We start from the raw sequence: 18,911 nt of genomic DNA on the forward strand, positions 1-18,911 counted from the left end.
AATGGAGGTCCCCTCTTGGATAGGTAGCTATCGTTTAAGGATCTAAGTCCCCTCTTGGCAATTTCTTTAAAAAGCCAAAAAAAGCAAATTTGCAGTAATATTATGTTAAAAGACAGTAAAAGTAAATTTTGTATTATATTTATTTTACTTCAAAAGGACTGGAAACACAGGTCCACACTTGGCAGTTTACTCCGACGGTGCACTGTTGGATAGGTACGCGTGTATGTGTGTGTGTGTGTGTGTGTGTGTGTGTGTGTGTGTCCTCAGTGAAGTGTATCAGTCTCTGCAGTAGCTTCCAGCTGCAGCACTCAGTTCAGTTTCTGTTCAGTCTGACTGAGGGAGGTTTTTGTACGACGCTTTTTCACTGTGTGAACACATACTGACTGTTGATTTCATGAACACTCTGACAGTAGTAAACTGCTGCATCTTCAGTCTGAACTCCACTGATGGTCAGAGTGAAGTCAGAGTTTGATCCACTGCCTGTAAAACGATCTGGAATCCCTGATGCTCGAGTGCTAGCATAGTAAATGAGGAGTTTAGGAGTTTCTCCATCTCTCTGTTGGTACCAGGCTAAACGGTGGTTGTTGCTATAAACATATACATCCTGACTGGTCCTACATTTGATGGAGACGGAGCCTCCCAGAGCAGAGCTCACTGCTCCAGGCTGAGTCACTGTGACCTGGCCTCTGGACTCTGAGGATACAGAGACAAAAACATAAAGCAGCGTCATGGTTTTGTGGGCTTCATTTCAGAAGGACGGATGTTCATAGAGGAGAGGAGTTTGATTCTCTGGACTTTACCTGTGAAGCAGCAGCAGAGGAGAGTCCAGATCAGGACGCAGATCAAAGTCATGTTTTTGATGAGGAGGATTTCTGTGGCTTCTGTTGTCATAAAGGACAGCTGTCAGTCATCCAGTGTTCAACTCTCAGGACTATAAACTCTCCCAGAGCACTGGAGCATGGTGCTGCTGATGCAAAGTGGCTCTCTATGGAAATGCTCTGACTGACTCCAGCAGGGACTTGGATTACTCTGATGATACTCACGCATTGTGGGACCTTTGAACATTGATGAATTCACAGCAAATCTTGAAGGTTTCAGTGTTGTTAACTAGACTAAAATCCACTACAATTAAATATTTTGTTGCACCAAACCTTTTCATTAAATTTTCTACATTCTGATCAATACATTGTAGAAAACAAACAAACATCAGTTCCATTGTTTTCATATTTATCTTTAAAACAATAACTGTAATGAGTTTAATAATGAGTTAATAATGAGTTTTGCTGTCTTCACTGAAAGAAGAAGATTTATTAAATCACCAAGAAGTGAGTTTGTCTCCATGTCAGATTAGTAAGATTTTATAATTTCAGTATTCAAATTTCTTACATTGTATGACACAAACTTTCGCATCAAAACACACTTATCACACTTTCAATGTGTAGTGTTGTCTGTATAGTTATAATCCAGTGCTGCTCTCTTGTGGAATTATTGTGGTGCTACACAAGTCACTTATATCGGCTTTTTACTCATGTCCCATTCAGAGGATAAAGGGCATCAGTGACACTGAGGCAGGACAGACATGAGTCTGATAAGAACTGTGCTCTACAGTATTTTCCATTTTTAGGCTTCCCATGGCTCTACGGACGGCAATGTTGGTCTGTGGGTCAGTTGGTCTGTCCACTACTTTGGTCCAGGTTCAAGTATCTCAACAACTATATGATTGATTGTACTGGAATTTTGCTCAGACATTTGTGGTGCCCAGAGGAAAAATTAAACAAACTTTGGTTGCTGACTTTTCCTCTTCCTCCACCAGCAGGTCAAAGTTTTTTGAATACCTATTCTGTGAAATAGGCCGAAACTACTTGCTACAGTACATAACCTGGCTCAGGGGCCTCTATGGACATAACGTTAGCAGAGGTGAATACACATAAGAGGGACGGAGAAAGAAGCAACCAAGCGAGAGGCTCCCGGAAGTTGGCGAGAACTTGCAATAAAAGGCTATAAGACACACGGCGAGCTCGCCTTCTCTCTGTTGGATTAATAAGGAATATTGATTTATTTTATTGCACTTGCTTTATGTTTAGCTGTGTCAGCAAAGTTGATGTCTTGCTAGTTTTTGATATTAATGTAATCAAGACAAACGCATACATACAGTTCTCCTTAACAGCAGTGAATTACACTCCAAAGCAGTTGGGGCACCAAATCGCACAAAAAACACATTCAACATAATGTTGCTTTAAGTGGAGATAGTTGAAGTTGCTCCTTTTGATAATTTAGCAAATCAGACAAGAACATGTTATGATGAGAATTAGATATGAAGCTGTGATGAAAGTAAATTGATTTCAACAAGATTTGATATTTCATTGAACTGTGTGTGTGTGTGTGTGTGTGTGTGTGTGTGTGTGTGTGTGTGTCCTCAGTGAAGTGTATCAGTCTCTGCAGTAGCTTCCAGCTGCAGCAGTCAGTTCAGTTTCTGTTCAGTCTGACTGAGGGAGGTTTTTTCACTGTGTGAACAACCACTGACTGTTGATGTTATGATAACTCTGACAGTAGTAAACTGCTGCGTCTTCAGTCTGGACTCCACTGATGGTCAGAGTGAAGTCAGAGTTTGATCCACTGCCTGTAAAACGACCTGGAATCCCTGATTCTCGAGTGCTAGCATGTAAATGAGGAGTTTAGGAGTTTCTCCATCTCTCTGTTGGTACCAGGCTAAATAGTGGTTGTTGCTTGAAACATATACATCCTGACTCCTACATCTGATGGAGATGGAGCCTCCCAGAGCAGAGCTCACTGCTCCAGGCTGAGTCACTGTGACCTGGCCTCTGGACTCTGAGGATACAGAGACAAAAACATAAAGCAGCGTCATGGTTTTGTGCTTCATTTCAGAGGGACGGATGTTCATAGAGGAGAGGAGTTTGATTCTCTGACTTTACCTGTGAAGCAGCAGCAGAGGAGAGTCCAGATGAGGACGCAGATCAAAGTCATGTTTTTGATGAGGAGGATTTCTGTGGCTTCTGTTGTCATGAAGGACAGCTGTCAGTCATCCAGTGTTCAACTCTCAGGACTATAAACTCTCCCAGAGCACTGGAGCATGGTGCTGCTGATGCAAAGTGGCTCTCTATGGAAATGCTCTGACGACTCCAGCAGGGACTTGGATTACTCTGATGATGCTTATCAATGGATCAATCAGTTTATCAGAGTTTTCATAAGACATTTTAAAAACATGATTTTGGTTTCATGCTTCCATGGACCTTTTTTTTCGAAATATAATTTGTCTTAATTAAATTAATTGCCACTGAAATAACACGTACAAATATTTTAAAATTAATATATCAAATGCACACTGGAAATTAGTCTGCATATAGTGCTGACTAAATGTTACAATTGGAAACACATTTAGGTGAGTTTGTTTGTGTCAAAGTCAGAGAGCCGTGTCTCTCTACAGTGAGAGGTTTTTGTACGGCGCTCAATGAGTTTGTATCACTGTGGTGGACTTTTGGTGGAGGAACCAGACTAGAATTTGGAATTAAGTTTCTGCACAAATACTAAATACATTTTTGTTAAGTAATGTTATAAATTCAGTTTTTCAATGTTTGAAGCATGTTATTTTAATTATAACACTTTTAGTATTCATGTTTTGATTTATCCTCCTTTACCATGGAGGCTAACTCAGAGCTGCTTTACAAAACATTTCTTTACATATTCCTGTCATACTGGAATTTCATCAGCTTGAAGTGGGGAAATAATTCAGTTTACTGTAAAAAATGTTTGCCAAGATTAGGTTAAAATTTTCCACCACAATACCTTTTGTTGCAATTAGCGTCTCAGTAGCTCTGGTATCCTAAAGCAGGAAGTAGCTGGTATAAAAGATAAAAGGTGGCCATTTCATGAGAAGCAGTGAGTCTGCGACGTGGCGTCACTCACTTTCTGTCCTGTTCTGTATTATATTGTACTGTACATGTGGAGGAGTAGAGACAGTAAGCATGTAGACTGATTGTGGGATTGACTGGTGAAATGCTGTATTGATATGCTGCTGAATGAGGAAGACTGATTTATACTTTTATTTCTGCGTGTCAAATTTACACCGCTGCCTTCTTTTGTTTGCACTATCAGTCTAAAATAAAAGCGCAAGAATGTTTTTGCAGCAATGTCGAGTTTATTAAGAGCTTTTACTTTGAAGAGTTCTGAAGGACATTCAAAAAAGTCTCTGGCTTGCTTGACACACCTCTGAAAAAGCCGTTAGCAAACATCTGATGGTATTCCTCTGAATTTTCTCAGGGAAATAAGTGTCCATGGGTAGGTTTATGAATGCGGATCAAACGCCGGGACGCATGCACACACTGCAGCACATGCTTTATTGTGAGTATGTGCAAAAGTGTCCCTTTATTCAATTTGTTTAACAAGGGAGAAAAAAATATACACAGTAAGTTGTGATCGGTTTTACAATCTAACGAACGTGGAGTCCCGCACTGTACTGACTGAGCTAAACGTGCATGTAATTTGAAAAAATTCGACTTTGTTCTGGCCCGCCATATAACGGCTTGTGAAAAATTTGGCCCAATGCCAGACTTATTTGCAGACGCCTGCCCTAATGATTCTTGTACTGCGTCACGAGCAGCAAACAGCACAAAGGGGATTCCCTCATCCCAATCAGTCCCATTTTCCTCACAATATTTTAATATTTTAATGTCTGATGCCAATGTTCAAGAGCTCCTTGTGACTCAGGATATTAAGCTGATGAGACCACATGGCGCACATTCAATGTTTTAAGTACCTGTTTGAAAAGGTTAGATTGGAAGTTGGTCCCTCTATCAGACTGTACGACACGCGGCAACCTGAAAGTAGTGAAGAACTTAGTCAGCGCATTAACAACATCACGAGTAGTAATAGTGCGCAGGAGAAAGGCTTCAGTGAACCACGCAGCTACGCACATCATTGTAAATATGTAATTGTTACCGCTCTTAGTGCAAGGTAAAGGTCCTACACCAGGGGTATTCAATTAGATTTCAAAGAGGTCTAGTTAGAGAAAATTTCCTGAAGCAAAGGTCCGGAACATCAAAACGACGAACTTGCGTTATCATTCAGTACTATAACCTATAGTTGTATCAACACATGTTTTTAGTCAACAACGGACTGTCAAATCAAATAATATTTCAGTCAGTTTTCACATCAAACTGGAGGGATAATAAATAATAACTATTCAAATAATAAATTCTAAATTTAAGTAAACTAAAGTGCCTAATTTTTAGAAAAAATGTAATAAAAAGTGTAGCTTGAAGTGATGAAGTGTAGTCTTAACCAATTTTATAATAAACACTCAACACATCATAACAAATGAACAGCTGTAATGCCTCCTCTTCTCTTTCATTTTCTCTTACAGAGCTACCACTTTCCTGCTTTCTGTTGTTCAGTGAGAAACGTGAGCTCCAGCTAGCATATTGGAGATCTATGAGATATTCTGATTTTGAACTGCCCGTGGGAGGTTGTACATGTAAAAATCTGTACATTCTTGATTAAAAGTCATGTGAAATCTCTTATCTTTCGTCTCCTCAATTCGGGTGTGTTTCCAAAACGTCTCTGGTGAATCTCGCGGACTCGATTCGCAAGCATCGGTATGCACAGATTTGATTGGCTGAGCAGCGTCACATGAGATGATTGGAGCACATGCGATTGGTCTGTGAGTTTCCTGGTCCTCTAAACCAGTACAGTAAATGCTAGAAAAGCTGCGCGGGTTAAAATAAAACGCTCCGTCACGAGGTAGTAAGTCTCAATAATAAATGGCTGTAGGTCGGCGGTCCGGAGAGGACGGCGGCTGGGTCCGGATCCGGACCGCGGTCCGCCTATTAGTGACCTCTGTCCTACACAGTCAATTAGGATGCGATTGAACGGTTTATCAATCACTGGGATTGGACACAGAGACGCGGGGGGAATTACCTGGTTTGGCCTTCCTGACAACTTACGTGACAACTGTGGAAAAACTGAGCCACATCTGATTTCAAACCCGGCCAAAAGAAATGTTTAAGAATGTTCTGGTAAGTCTTTGTAACACCTAGATGACCGGGCTACTTGCTCTCACACGCTACAGATAAAACATGCTGTGCCCCTTTGCCCCTTTGGCAAGGGCACAACTATCTGGTTCACACCATCCCACCCAGAATCAGCTGCTAAGAGTGGTGACCATCAGCAAGACATCCTTATCTAAGAAATAAGTGACTTTTTCCCCCACTTGCTTTCTTGTTGTCACCTACCACTTTGGCGAAACATGGTTGTAATGTTGGGTCAGTTCTCTGCTGAAACTATGCTGAATTACTCTGTATGATCTCTATGGAAATGCTCTGACTAACTCCAGCAGCGACTTGGATTACTCTGATGATGCTATTTATAATGGATCAATAGTCACATATTGTGTCTGATATTTGAAATGTGATGTATTCACAGCTATTCTTGAAGTCTTCAGTGTCTGAATAAAACCCACTCCAATGAAAAATCTTGTTGCAGTAAAACTTTTAATTACATTTTAAACATTCTTATCAATTTAAGAATTTTATTTATTTTTGAAAACTATGCTGAATGAAGTTTTAATATAATGTCCAATTTCTTTTGATTCAGCTAATGCATTGGTGTGCGTGTGTGTGTGTGTGCGTGTGCGTGCGTGTGTCCTCAGTGAAGTGTATCAGTCTCTGCAGTAGCTTCCAGCTGCAGCAGTCAGTTCAGTTTCTGTTCAGTCTGACTGAGGGAGGTTTTTGTACGATGCTTTTTTACTGTGTGAACACATACTGACTGTTGATATAGTGTTCACTCAGACAGTAGTAAACTGCTGCATCTTCAGTCTGGACTCCACTGATGGTCAGAGTGAAGTCAGAGTTTGATCCACTGCCTGTAAAACGACCTGGAATCCCTGATACTCGAGTGCTAGCAAAGTAAATGAGGAGTTTAGGAGTTTCTCCATCTCTCTGTTGGTACCAGGCTAAAAGGTGGTAGTTGCTCCAAACATGAACATCCTGACTGGTCCTACATTTGATGGAGACGGAGCCTCCCAGAGCAGAGCTCACTGCTCCAGGCTGAGTCACTGTGACCTGGCCTCTGGACTCTGAGGATACAGAGACAAAAACATAAAGCAGCGTCATGGTTTTGTGGGCTTCATTTCAGAGGGACGGATGTTCATAGAGGAGAGGAGTTTGATTCTCTGGACTTTACCTGTGAAGCAGCAGCAGAGGAGAGTCCAGATGAGGACGCAGATCAAAGTCATGTTTTTGATGAGGAGGATTTCTGTGGCTTCTCCTTGTCATGAAGGACAGCTGTCAGTCATCCAGTGTTCAACTCTCAGGACTATAAACTCTCCCAGAGCACTGGAGCATGGTGCTGCTGATGCAAAGTGGCTCTCTATGGAAATGCTCTGACTGACTCCAGCAGGGACATGAGCTTAGAAGTTAGCTGCAGAAGTTACTATATTACTTTTTCTGTTTTTTCGAATGGAGTTAATGCACATTTCAGCCATTTAATGTTGCATCCATTACACATCACTGCCAGAACAGATTACAGGTTACACCGAACTGTCATTTCCTGCTGTGTAGTGGAGACACGTTGATACTGATTTGTAACTGAAGCTTTACTGTTTGCATTGTTCTTCACATCACATTTATTTCTTCAGAGTCACTCACGTTTCAGAGGTTGATATTCATTGTTCCCTCTTCTGTCTGTTTCTTAATGTTTCATTTGCATTCAGTTGATGTGCTGTCAAGGATTAAGATTTTCATTAAAGTTTCTATATTATCATATTTTTTTGAGAAGATTCACTTCGGCTATGCAGGACGAGCTCACTTAAACAGAACACGCAATCGACCAACAAAATAATGTAACTAATTATTAGGGCTGACCCCGAACAGTCGAAGACAATACCTACAGTGGGGGAAATAAGTATTTGACCCCTTGCTGATTTTGCAGGTTTGCCCACTTACAAAGAATGCAACGATCTATAATTTTAATCATATGTACATTCTAACAGTGAAAGACAGAATCCCAAAGAAAATTCCAGAAAATCACATCATGTGAATTTATAAAAATTGATAACCATCTGATGAGGAAAAACAAGTATTTGACCCCCTGGACAAACAGCATGTTAATATTTTGTAGAAAAGCCATTATTGGCCAGCACAGATGTCAAACGGTTTTTATAGTTGGTGACAAGGTTTGTGCACATTTCGGCAGGGATGTTGGCCCACTCCTCCCTGCAGACAGCCTCCAAATCATTCAGGTTCCGAGGTTGTCGCCTGCAACTCGAATTTTAAGCTCCCTCCAAAGATTTTCAATTGGATTCAGGTCTGGAGACTGGCTAGGCCACTCCAGAACCTTGATGTGCTTCTTCAGCCACTCTTTTGTTGCTTTGGCGGTGTGCTTAGGGTCGTTGTCGTGCTGAAACACCCATCCTCGACCCATCTTCAGCTCTCTCACTGAGGGAAGGAGATGTTGGTCCAAAAATTCCACGATACATGGCCGCGTCCATCCTCCCCTCAATACGATGGAGTTGTCCCTTCCCCTTTGCTGAAAAGCACCCCCCAAAGCATGATGTTGCCACCACCATGCTTGACGGTGGGGATGGTGTTCTTTGGGTTGTACTCGGTGTTCTTTGCGCTCCAAACACGACGAGTTGCGTTGAGGCCAAAAAGTTCTATTTTGGTCTCATCTGACCACATCACCTTCTTCCAGGCCACTTCTGAGTCGTCCAGGTGGTGAATGGCGAACTTCATGTGGGCCTGTACATGTTTCTTCTTGAGCAGGGGGACCTTGCGTGCGCTGCAGGATTTCAATCCATGACGGCGTAGTGTGTTACCAACCGTTCCTTTTGTAACTGTGGTCCCAGCTGCCTTCAGTTGATTCATCAGTTCCCCCCTTGTGGTTTTGGGATGATTCCTCACCGTTCGCATGATCAGGGACACCCCACGAGGCGAGATCTTGTGTGGAGGCCCAGACCGAGGGAGGTTGGCGGTGGTGTGGTGCTTCTTCCATTCCTGATAACTGCACCGACAGTTGATCTTTTCTCTCCAAGTTGCTTTCCGATTCTCTTGTTGCCCATCCCAGCCTTGTGCAGATCAACAATCTTGTCCCTGATGTCCGTAGAAAGCTCTTTGGTCTTGCCCATGGTGGTGATGTTGGATGCTGGTTGTTTGGGTGTTGACAGGTGTCTTTTATACAGGTAACGAGGTGAGGCAGGTGTATTGATGTAGATAATTGGTTGGGATTGGGGCTGTGTCTTAAAGAAAGACTAACTGGCTTGTAGGAGCCAGAATACTTGCTGTTTGGTAGGGGGTCATATACTTGTTTTTCCTCATCAGATGGTTATCAATTTTAATAAATTCATATGATGTGATTTTCTGGAATTTTCTTTGGGATTCTGTCTTTCACTGTTAGAATGTACATATGATTAAAATTATAGATCGTTGCATTCTTTGTAAGTGGGCAAACCTGCAAAATCAGCAAGGGGTCAAATACTTATTTCCCCCACTGTATTAGTTTTTACACCTTAACACTAGAAGTCTGTGTGGGCATCATGTTGTTCTTTCTTTTGGCTAGTATAGGCAGTAGTTTTGACGTGATTGGCTGTAGTGAAACCTGGCTTAATGACACATCATACCTGGATATTCTTAATCTCGATGGTTATAAGCTGTATAACAAAACGGATTAGTTAGACCAGGTCGTGGAGTATGTCTATATGTAGATTCAGGACACTCCGTAAGTATTTGTGATTACCTCAGTATTGAAGATGGTCACTCGGATTGTCAATTTATTGAGACAAATGTAAAAATGTCATTGTTGGAGTTATTTATTGACCTCCAGACTCTGACCATGACATTTTCAAAACCAAATTAGATTAACTTTTATATCTGATAAATACAAATAAGAAAATGTTTTATTCTTGTGGACGTCAATATTGAAATCTCAAAAGAGGAGAAGGCAAAAAATTATTTTATTAATACTCTTTATTCTTCGTCTTTTTTCCCCACCATAAATTCATATACTAGGGTAATGGAATCCATCAGATCAATCACTGACATCATCATTTCAGATATTGACAATGCTAGTATGGATTCAGGTGTAATACTACAGATCATTTTCCCATTGTACTTTTCATTGATTTTGCTAAAAGACTGATTTTCCACATTTTAAAACAAAAACTTTTCAGAAAATCTTAAAGCCAAAAATTGGGATTCAATATATAATTGCAAAGACCCAGACATTGCATATAATGTTTTAATTGATGAGCTAACTGACTCCATTGATCGTACAATACCCGAAAGAACATAAAAAGTGGTGCTGTAGATCGGAAAGTGTGGCATACCAGGGATATTTTAAAATCCATCAAAACAAAGAAGTGATGCACATAAGGAATCATATACGAAATATAGAAATAAGCTTACACATGTAATACGAATAGGTAAGCAAAGACACTACACCGAGCTTATAAAGGCTGCTGAAGGTGATCAGAAACGATCCTGGAAGGTGCTCAATGAAGTCCTTAGTGGATACAAAACCACTGTACTTCCCGACATCAAAACAAAATACAATATCAGAAATGCTAGTAGTGATCTTGACAGTGTAGATCTCACTAATAGCTTTAACAGTCACTTTATCTCTATAGGTAAAGACCTCTCCAACAAAACTGGACAACCAAAGGGTGCTACTTTCACTGCAAGGCAATTATATGAATTCATTCTTTTTAACATACACTAACAAAAATCAACTCTCTAAAATCATTTTGAACATGGAAAGTTCCCACACAGCTGGGACGGATGAAATCTGTAGCATAATTCTTAAATCTATTGTAAATGAAATTGCGGAGCCTCTCGTCTACTCTATTAATCTTTCTTTACTTTGTGGGGCTGTACCCAAAATGACAAAGATTGCTAGAATTGTACCAGTTATTAAGTCAGGTGATAAAAATAGTATGCACAATTATTGACCCGTATCTATATTGTCCACCAATTATAAGGTATTGGAATGAATTGTATATACTAGACTTAGTAATTACTTTAAAAAATGTAATATTCTTGTTTCATCACAGGATGGATTTAGGAAAAAGAGCACCACTTGTATGGCGATTCTTGATCTCATAGAAAAAATCAATGATGCCATAGATAGTACTATATATATATATATATATATATATATATATATATAATACTATAAACTCTCCCAGAGCACTGGAGCATGGTGCTGCTGATGCAAAGTGGCTCTCTATGGAAATGCTCTGACTGACTCCAGCAGGGACTTGGATTACTCTGATCATGCAGTTTATCAATGGATCTGAGTATTAATTATAAATCTTTTAAAAACTATTTTAATATAATATATATACTATTTAATATATATATTATAAATTATTTTGGTTTCATGCTTCTAGACATATGTTGTTTCAAATTGTCCTTTATCTTATTTAAATAAGAATAAGAAACTTTCATTTTAAAATAATATATCAAATAAAAACATGCATTCTGGAAATTTTACGCTGTCTTATTTTCATATTTAACATAGAGCTGAAGAAACAGCCATGTTGTTGAGTTTGTTTGTGTCAAAGTCAGAGAGCCGTGTCTCTCTACAGTGAGAGGTTTTTGTACGACGGCTCAGTGAGTTTGTATCACTGTGGTGGACTTTTGGTGGAGGAACCAGACTGGATGTTGGAAGTAAGTCAACCTTTAACAAACTTTTATTTTAAGAGCTGTTTTTGTTCTTTTATATTCAGCATGCCAAGAAACTATTTGACTTTCTAAATTAATGTATAATATTTAATAAAATATTATGCACTAAGATTAAATGTTCACTTCAGCAAATCCAATTCAAAAACTCGTTCCATTAAATATAGAACAGTAGGCTAAACCTGAGGAGAAATCACTATTTACAATATTAAAGGTAAAGTTGTAGCTTGAAGGCTTGTAGCCTTAGTTTAGTTTGACAAAGTCAGAGAGCCGTGTCTCTCTACAGTGAGAGGTTTTTGTACGGCGGCTCAATGAGTTTGTATCACTGTGGTGGACTTTTGGTGGAGGAACCAGACTGGATGTTGGAGTTTCTGCTGAAATACTAAATACAGCATTGTCAAATCATGCTTTAAATTCACGATTTGAACGTTTGAGGCACAATACTTTTATTGTTCATGTTTTTATATCTATTCCTTTACCATGGAGGCTAACTCAGAGAAGCTTGACTAAACTTTTCTTTACACATACCTGTCATACTGAAATTCAAACACCCTGAAGTGGTGAAAAGATCAAACTTTAATCTTAAGGTAAAAATGTATGCCAAGATTAGTTTTGAAATTTCCACTGCCATAATAACTGTTGTTAGGATTTAATAAAATTAACTTTCTTCAGGTAAAATTGAACAGATAGAAGATAAAGATGGGTACTTCCAAATGTTGCATATATTGTTAGAAATTTTGTTTGAAATCATTTAAAAACGTTGGTAACGATGAGTGAAATACATATGAAGAACATTTCCTTCTGGTCAGTTCATTTTCTGTATTTGTTTCCTCTAAATGCTTTAAATTAATGTATAGTTGAAATTATTGAAGAGAAATTTGATATTTTAAATCTGTAGTTTGATATATTTCAGGTCGTTCTGTATGATGATTCTCTCTGTGCTGATTTGCATGAGAGGCTTCTTAAAGGGAAGTGAAACAATGTGTGAGTGAGTGACTGGTGGAGCAGAAAAACCATCTGACAGAAACTCCTTAAAGGAGAAAATCAGCTCTCACACAGTAAAGGTGTCCTCTAAGCTGATTGGTGTCTCCTAGGTGATGTCCGTCCCACCCTGACGGTGCTGCCCCCCTCCAGTGAGGAGCTGCAGCAGGGGAAGGCCACGCTCATGTGCCTGGCCAACAAGGGCTTCCCCTCAGACTGGAGTCTGGCCTGGAAGGTGGACGGCAGCAGCAGCAGCAGCAGCTGGGAGGAGAGCAGGAGCCCCGGGGTGCTGGAGAAGGACGGCCGCTACAGCTGGAGCAGCACCCTGAGGCTCCCTGCAGACCAGTGGAGGAAGGTGGGCTCTGTGACCTGTGAGGCCACCCAGGGCTCCCAGGCTCTGGTCTCAGAGACACTGAGGAGAGACCAGTGTTCCCAGTCCTGACCTGACTCTGCTACTGGTTTTAATCTGCTTTCTGTAACTCTGTCTCTCTCAGATAAAAGTTTTAAATAATACTATTTTCTTATTCATAGTCACGCTGACTCTGTTATCTTTTTCAGATAATAAAGATGGTTTTGTTCAAATCAAAATGTTTCTGAGGATATTATTATTTAAACAGAAGTATTATTCTTTTTAAAATTAAAATTATTAAACTACTGTCAGAGCTTATTAATAGACATTTTCTAGTCTTTAATTTTAATTTTATTAAAAATGTCTGAAATCATATAACTACATAAGTACAACATGATAATGTTTTCATTTTTCAATGTTATAATAAAGCATATTTATGTGGATAAGAAAGATAAGTGAAAGTCCTGTTCAAAATTACCTTTACATAACTGTAAAACAGAATATATAGTTTTACAGCACAGGAAAAGAATAACAGGAAACATCAGCATAAATGGATATAACATTCAGGCAATCTGAAACATAAACGTATTTTAGTAACATCTCAAGCACAAATGTAAAACAAAAGATGAAGATGATTTCTAATGGGTTACTATTTACAAAGTGGATTAAATTTCATTATTAAACATTTAGTTTCTGAGTTTTATAGTACAATTTCATTTGTAGTGATTTACTTTTGCACTGAGTTTTGTGTTGAATTTATTAAAAAGAGTAAGAATTGTCATCTGTATGAACTGTCTAATGACACAGTTGACATCAGTTGACTAAAAGTTAGAGAAGTTTATAAATGTATTCTTCACCCAAAATCATGGTCCATAAATGCAGTACTGTCATGTTTGAAATGTTATTAATTTACACATAATTATGAGAAATATTTTTGTCATGTCTTATGTTTAATTTTCTGTGCAGCTGTTGAATCAGTTCCTCTCCAGCTGCGAGAGGTTTTTGTACGACGTTGTATCACTGTGTGAGTGGGAAGCTGTTACGCTGCTGACAGTAATAAACTCCTGCATCTTCAGTCTGGACTCCTCTGATGGTCAAAGTGAAGTCAGTCTGTTGGGCTGTTGCACTGAAACGATCTGAAACTCCAGGCTGACGAGCTGTAGTATCATAAATGAGGAGTTTTGGAGCTTCTCCAGCTTTCTGAAGGTACCAGTTAATGTCATCACCTATAAGTGAACTGGCTTTACATCTGAGAGAGACAGTCTGTCCTGGAACAACAGACTGAGATCCAGGAGACTGAGTCAGGATGATTTCTCCTGATGAATCTGGAAAACATGAAAAAGAGGAGAAGGGTTATTGAGACAAATCCAGTTTGGAGAAAGATGATCAACATCCAAACAGAAGAGTCTCATTTCTTTAACATGGAGAACAGATGGAAGAAGGTAAATGCTGCTTGTTTCAGTGTTTCTCCATCACAGCAGAACATCATTGTGGTGAACCTGGTTGCATCCTGAAGCAAAGTTTTCAGAAGAGAGTCTCACCCTGAACAAGGAGCCCCAGGGTGGCCAGCAGTAGAATCAGTGACATCATCATTGTGCTGCCGGCGTGTCAGTGGCTCTGAAAGGCCTGGACAGCCACTGATCAACACTGGCCTCTTAACGGCTGGGAGCAGAGAGGCAGGACACATATGCAAACACACAGAGTCAGTGAGCTGTAGCTGTCCTCAACATATCATGGTGTTTCCCCCTCAGTGCTGAGAGCGTTGATCTACATATTTACATATTTACATGTAGATGATACTGAAAACTTCCTCTACATGTAATATGGTAATATGGTGTTTTAGACCATGATTAGTGACATTAATATCAATGTAGGTTTGACATCTTTAGGTGTCTGTAATATGGAAAGTTCTTCAAGTAAAGTAGTGTTGGGTGTTTGAGGGGATGCTGAGTCTGACGATCTCAGAGAGCTTCCTAAGAAACTCCAACCAGAAAACATGGAAGTCATCATCAGTTACATTACTGTTTTTATAACATGATCTTCCTCAGCAGATGGAGTTCACCCAGCTGTCATGGAATATTTTAACTTTGAAGCCAAGAAGTCCTAAAAATGCAGAGAAATAGGAATTTGAAAATCTACATTTTCCTGAAAACTGGGTGACTCCATCTGCTAAGAAAGATCATGTGATGTGATTGAAAGCTCCACAACAGTTAGTGGATGGATGTTGTGGGGAGTTTTGTTTTGCCATTTCCAAGGTTAAGAATAAAAATTTAGTCTCAGTGTATTTGTGGAGTTTTGATTTGCATGTTGGAGAAAATGTGTTATTCGATATTATTTAGTATATGCGGATATAGTTACATCAAGAAGGTTACTTCTTTCTTTTGAATTTTTATGATTGAAGTTTATATATTTAAAATACTATTTTGTGCTTTCAGGGATGTACTGGTTGTGTTGGGCAGTCTCTGATCCTGAATGTTTCTGATGTCAATCTGTGTCTTCATATTTCTAATTAAATGTATATAATGAATTTGCTTTAATCCAGTATGAGGCTGAGGTCAAAGGTCATGAACAAGACTTTTCTTATCTGCTTTTCCAGGCTGGCTACTCTGGATTATTTGGCAAATCAGAAAAGACAGTGGGATCATAAAAAGATCTGAATGGATGTTGAGAAGCTGTGATGGACAAAGTAATTTGATTTCATATTTTTTGTCATATTATTTTGCTACATGTTCATTGGTGGTTAAAGCAAAAGTTGTGAAATCTTCAACCTCACATATGACAGTATGTGTGTGTGTGTGTGTGTGTGTGTGTGTGTGTGTGTGTGTGTGTGTGTGTGTGTGTCCTCAGTGAAGTGTATCAGTCTCTGCAGTAGCTTCCAGCTGCAGCAGTCACTTCAGTTTCTGTTCAGTTTGACTGAGGGAGGTTTTTGTACGACACTTTTTAACTGTGTGAACAACCACTGACTGTTGATGTTATGAACACTCTGACAGTAGTAAACTGCTGCATCTTCAGTCTGGACTCCACTGATGGTCAGAGTGAAGTCAGAGTTTGATCCACTGCCTGTAAAACGACCTGGAATCCCTGATGCTCGAGTGCTAGCATAGTAAATGAGGAGTTTAGGAGTTTCTCCATCTCTCTGTTGGTACCAGGCTAAAAGGTGGTTGTTGTTATAGACAAGAACATCCTGACTGGTCCTACATCTGATGGAGACGGAGCCTCCCAGAGCAGAGCGCATTGCTCCAGGCTGAGTCACTGTGACCTGGCCTCTGGACTCTGAGGATACAGAGACAAAAACATAAAGCAGCGTCATGGTTTTGTGGGCTTCATTTCAGAGGGACGGATGTTCATAGAGGAGAGGATTTGATTCTCTGGACTTTACCTGTGAAGCAGCAGCAGAGGAGAGTCCAGATGAGGACGCAGATCAAAGTCATGTTTTTGATGAGGAGGATTTCTGTGGCTTCTGTTGTCATGAAGGACAGCTGTCAGTCATCCAGTGTTCAACTCTCAGGACTATAAACTCTCCCAGAGCACTGGAGCATGGTGCTGCTGATGCAAAGTGGCTCTCTATGGAAATGCTCTGACTGACTTCAACAGGACTTGGATTACTCTGATGATGCTGTTTATCAATGGATCAATCAATTTACCTGAGTATTGATAAGACATTTAAAAAATAAAAACTATTTTACTTCATTTTGGTTTCATGCTTCTAGACATATTTTGTTTCTAGAAGCATGGAGGTGGAAGATATTTGCCAATATCTTGGATAGGATAAAAAAATAATAATTCAAAATTAACATATCAAATCAAAACATGTTTATATTATTATTTATATTAATGTATATTCAATACTGTAGTGAAAATTTGTAGTTGCTTTTCAACTTTTCCATGCATATTTGGCACTAAGACAAAGTTCACTTCAACAATATATATTCAAAATTGTAATTTAATTAACATTCTAAGTCCGTCTTTCCAACTGTTAAGTTAAATTTGCATCTTGATAGCTTTAGATTAGTCTGACAAAGTCAGAGAGCCGTGTCTCTCTACAGTGAGAGGTTTTTGTACGCCGGCTCAATGAGTTTGTATCACTGTTGTGCTGGACTTTTGGTGGAGGAACCAGACTGGATGTTGGAAGTAAGTTTTCAAATACAAAATAAAATATTGTAAAGTTTTAAAATTGATATTTGGTTGGAGAGAAGATAAATTTTAATCTTAATGTAAAAATGATCGCTAAGGTTAGTATAACATTTTATACCACAAAAATAACTGTTTAAGTAAAAGTTAATTCATTTTATTTAATTGAACAGAGCAAAGATCAAGATGGGTTACTTTAAAATGTTGAAATGTGATTGAAATACAGATGAAGAACATTTGAATGCAGTCGGTTCATTTTCTGTTTATTTATACTTCCACTAAATACTTCAGTCAGTTATGCTTATGAAGTTTTACAGTTTTAACGTGAAGGTCTGTCTTTTTATTTCCAGTGTAGTTTGATATATTTCAGGTCGTTCTGTATGATGATTCTCTCTGTGCTGATTTGCATGAGAGGCTTCTTAAAGGGAAGTGAAACAATGTGTGAGTGAGTGACTGGTGGAGCAGAAAAAACATCTGACAGAAACTCCTTAAAGGAGAAAATCAGCTCTCACACAGTAAAGGTGTCCTCTAAGCTGATTGGTGTCTCCTAGGTGATGTCCGTCCCACCCTGACGGTGCTGCCCCCCTCCAGTGAGGAGCTGCAGCAGGGGAAGGCCACGCTCATGTGCCTGGCCAACAAGGGCTTCCCCTCAGACTGGAGTCTGGCCTGGAAGGTGGACGGCAGCAGCAGCAGCAGCAGCAGCTGGGAGGAGAGCAGGAGCCCCGGGGTGCTGGAGAAGGACGGCCGCTACAGCTGGAGCAGCACCCTGAGGCTCCCTGCAGACCAGTGGAGGAAGGTGGGCTCTGTGACCTGCAGGCCACCCAGGGCTCCCAGGCTCTGGTCTCAGAGACACTGAGGAGAGACCAGTGTTCCCAGTCCTGACCTGACTCACTGGGACTCTACTACTGGTTTTACTCTGCTCTCTGAACTCTGTAACTCTCTCTGTGTCTGTGTCTCTTTCTTTCTTTAAGTCACTCTCTAATCACATGTTTCATGGTTAAAGTTTGTTTACTGGATTTAATTTTGATTATTTCTACACAATAAAGACCAGTTCATCAAATTAGTTGTTTTCATTTCTGTTATAGTGAAAGTAACAGTTGGTAGAGGTCGTGCCCCATGAACAAGGCTGACTCCTTACTGCAGCAGCCTGGGATTGAATCTCACCTGATCATCATAGTTTCAGTATCTGCAGTGTGATTCTTCACAGAGTCAGTGAGCTGTAGCTGTCCTCAACATATCATGGTGTTTCCCCCTCAGTGCTGAGAGCGTTGATATACATATTTACATATTTACATGAAGAGGATACTAAAAAGTCTGGTAATAAACTGTTTCAGTGATTTTGTTTTTCATTCCAACGAGGAAAATGAGTTTAATATGGTCTGCTGACAATGAATAGTGACGTTATTTTAATGCGCATTGACGACAGATTTGGTTGTATATAATATCCAGATTTTCTCAAATAAAGAAATGACAAGTCAAGAGCAGAGGCTGAAGCTGGTATATGGTATACGTCTGTCTCCTTCTTTCCTCTCTAATCACGTTTCATGGATAAAGTTTACTTGATTGTTATTTCTACACAATAAATGAAATTAGTTGTTTTCATTCATGTTATTGTGAAGGTAACAGATCAGGAGCGTAGTTGGCTTAGATGAATTTTAAATTACATTTAAATAATTTTACATGGAAATAAATATTCTATTTTAAAAACTAAACAAATATATATTATTATTATTATTATTATTATATTATTATTATTATTA

General features: G+C 39.4%; 2 pseudogenes and 4 gene segments (V, D, J or C); 1 reads left to right on the forward strand and 5 right to left on the reverse strand.

The window, feature by feature from the left end:
- Positions 1-373: 373 nt before the first annotated feature.
- Positions 374-852, reverse strand: LOC119907509 (the record flags this gene model as incomplete). The annotated part of the segment is given in 2 exon segments: positions 374-693; positions 801-852. Coding segments are annotated over 2 exon segments (372 nt in total), but the record flags the coding sequence as incomplete, so codon positions are not given.
- A 1,649-nt stretch (positions 853-2,501) lies between these two features.
- Positions 2,502-2,985, reverse strand: LOC119907510 (annotated as a pseudogene).
- A 3,534-nt stretch (positions 2,986-6,519) lies between these two features.
- On the reverse strand, positions 6,520-7,249 carry LOC119907892. The segment is given in 2 exon segments: positions 6,520-7,090; positions 7,198-7,249. Coding segments are annotated over 2 exon segments (384 nt in total).
- Positions 7,250-13,949: 6,700 nt separating this feature from the next.
- LOC119907419 lies at positions 13,950-14,616 on the reverse strand. The segment is given in 2 exon segments: positions 13,950-14,345; positions 14,562-14,616. Coding segments are annotated over 2 exon segments (360 nt in total).
- Positions 14,617-15,973: 1,357 nt separating this feature from the next.
- LOC119907421 lies at positions 15,974-16,451 on the reverse strand (the record flags this gene model as incomplete). The annotated part of the segment is given in 2 exon segments: positions 15,974-16,293; positions 16,400-16,451. Coding segments are annotated over 2 exon segments (372 nt in total), but the record flags the coding sequence as incomplete, so codon positions are not given.
- A 672-nt stretch (positions 16,452-17,123) lies between these two features.
- On the forward strand, positions 17,124-18,033 carry LOC119907422 (annotated as a pseudogene).
- Positions 18,034-18,911: the final 878 nt, after the last annotated feature.

Source organism: Micropterus salmoides, unplaced genomic scaffold, assembly GCF_014851395.1.
Source record: "Micropterus salmoides isolate LMB-PRFRI ecotype aquatic unplaced genomic scaffold, ASM1485139v1 Ms_hic_scaffold_17, whole genome shotgun sequence".
Taxonomy (NCBI): Eukaryota; Metazoa; Chordata; class Actinopteri; order Centrarchiformes; family Centrarchidae; genus Micropterus; species Micropterus salmoides.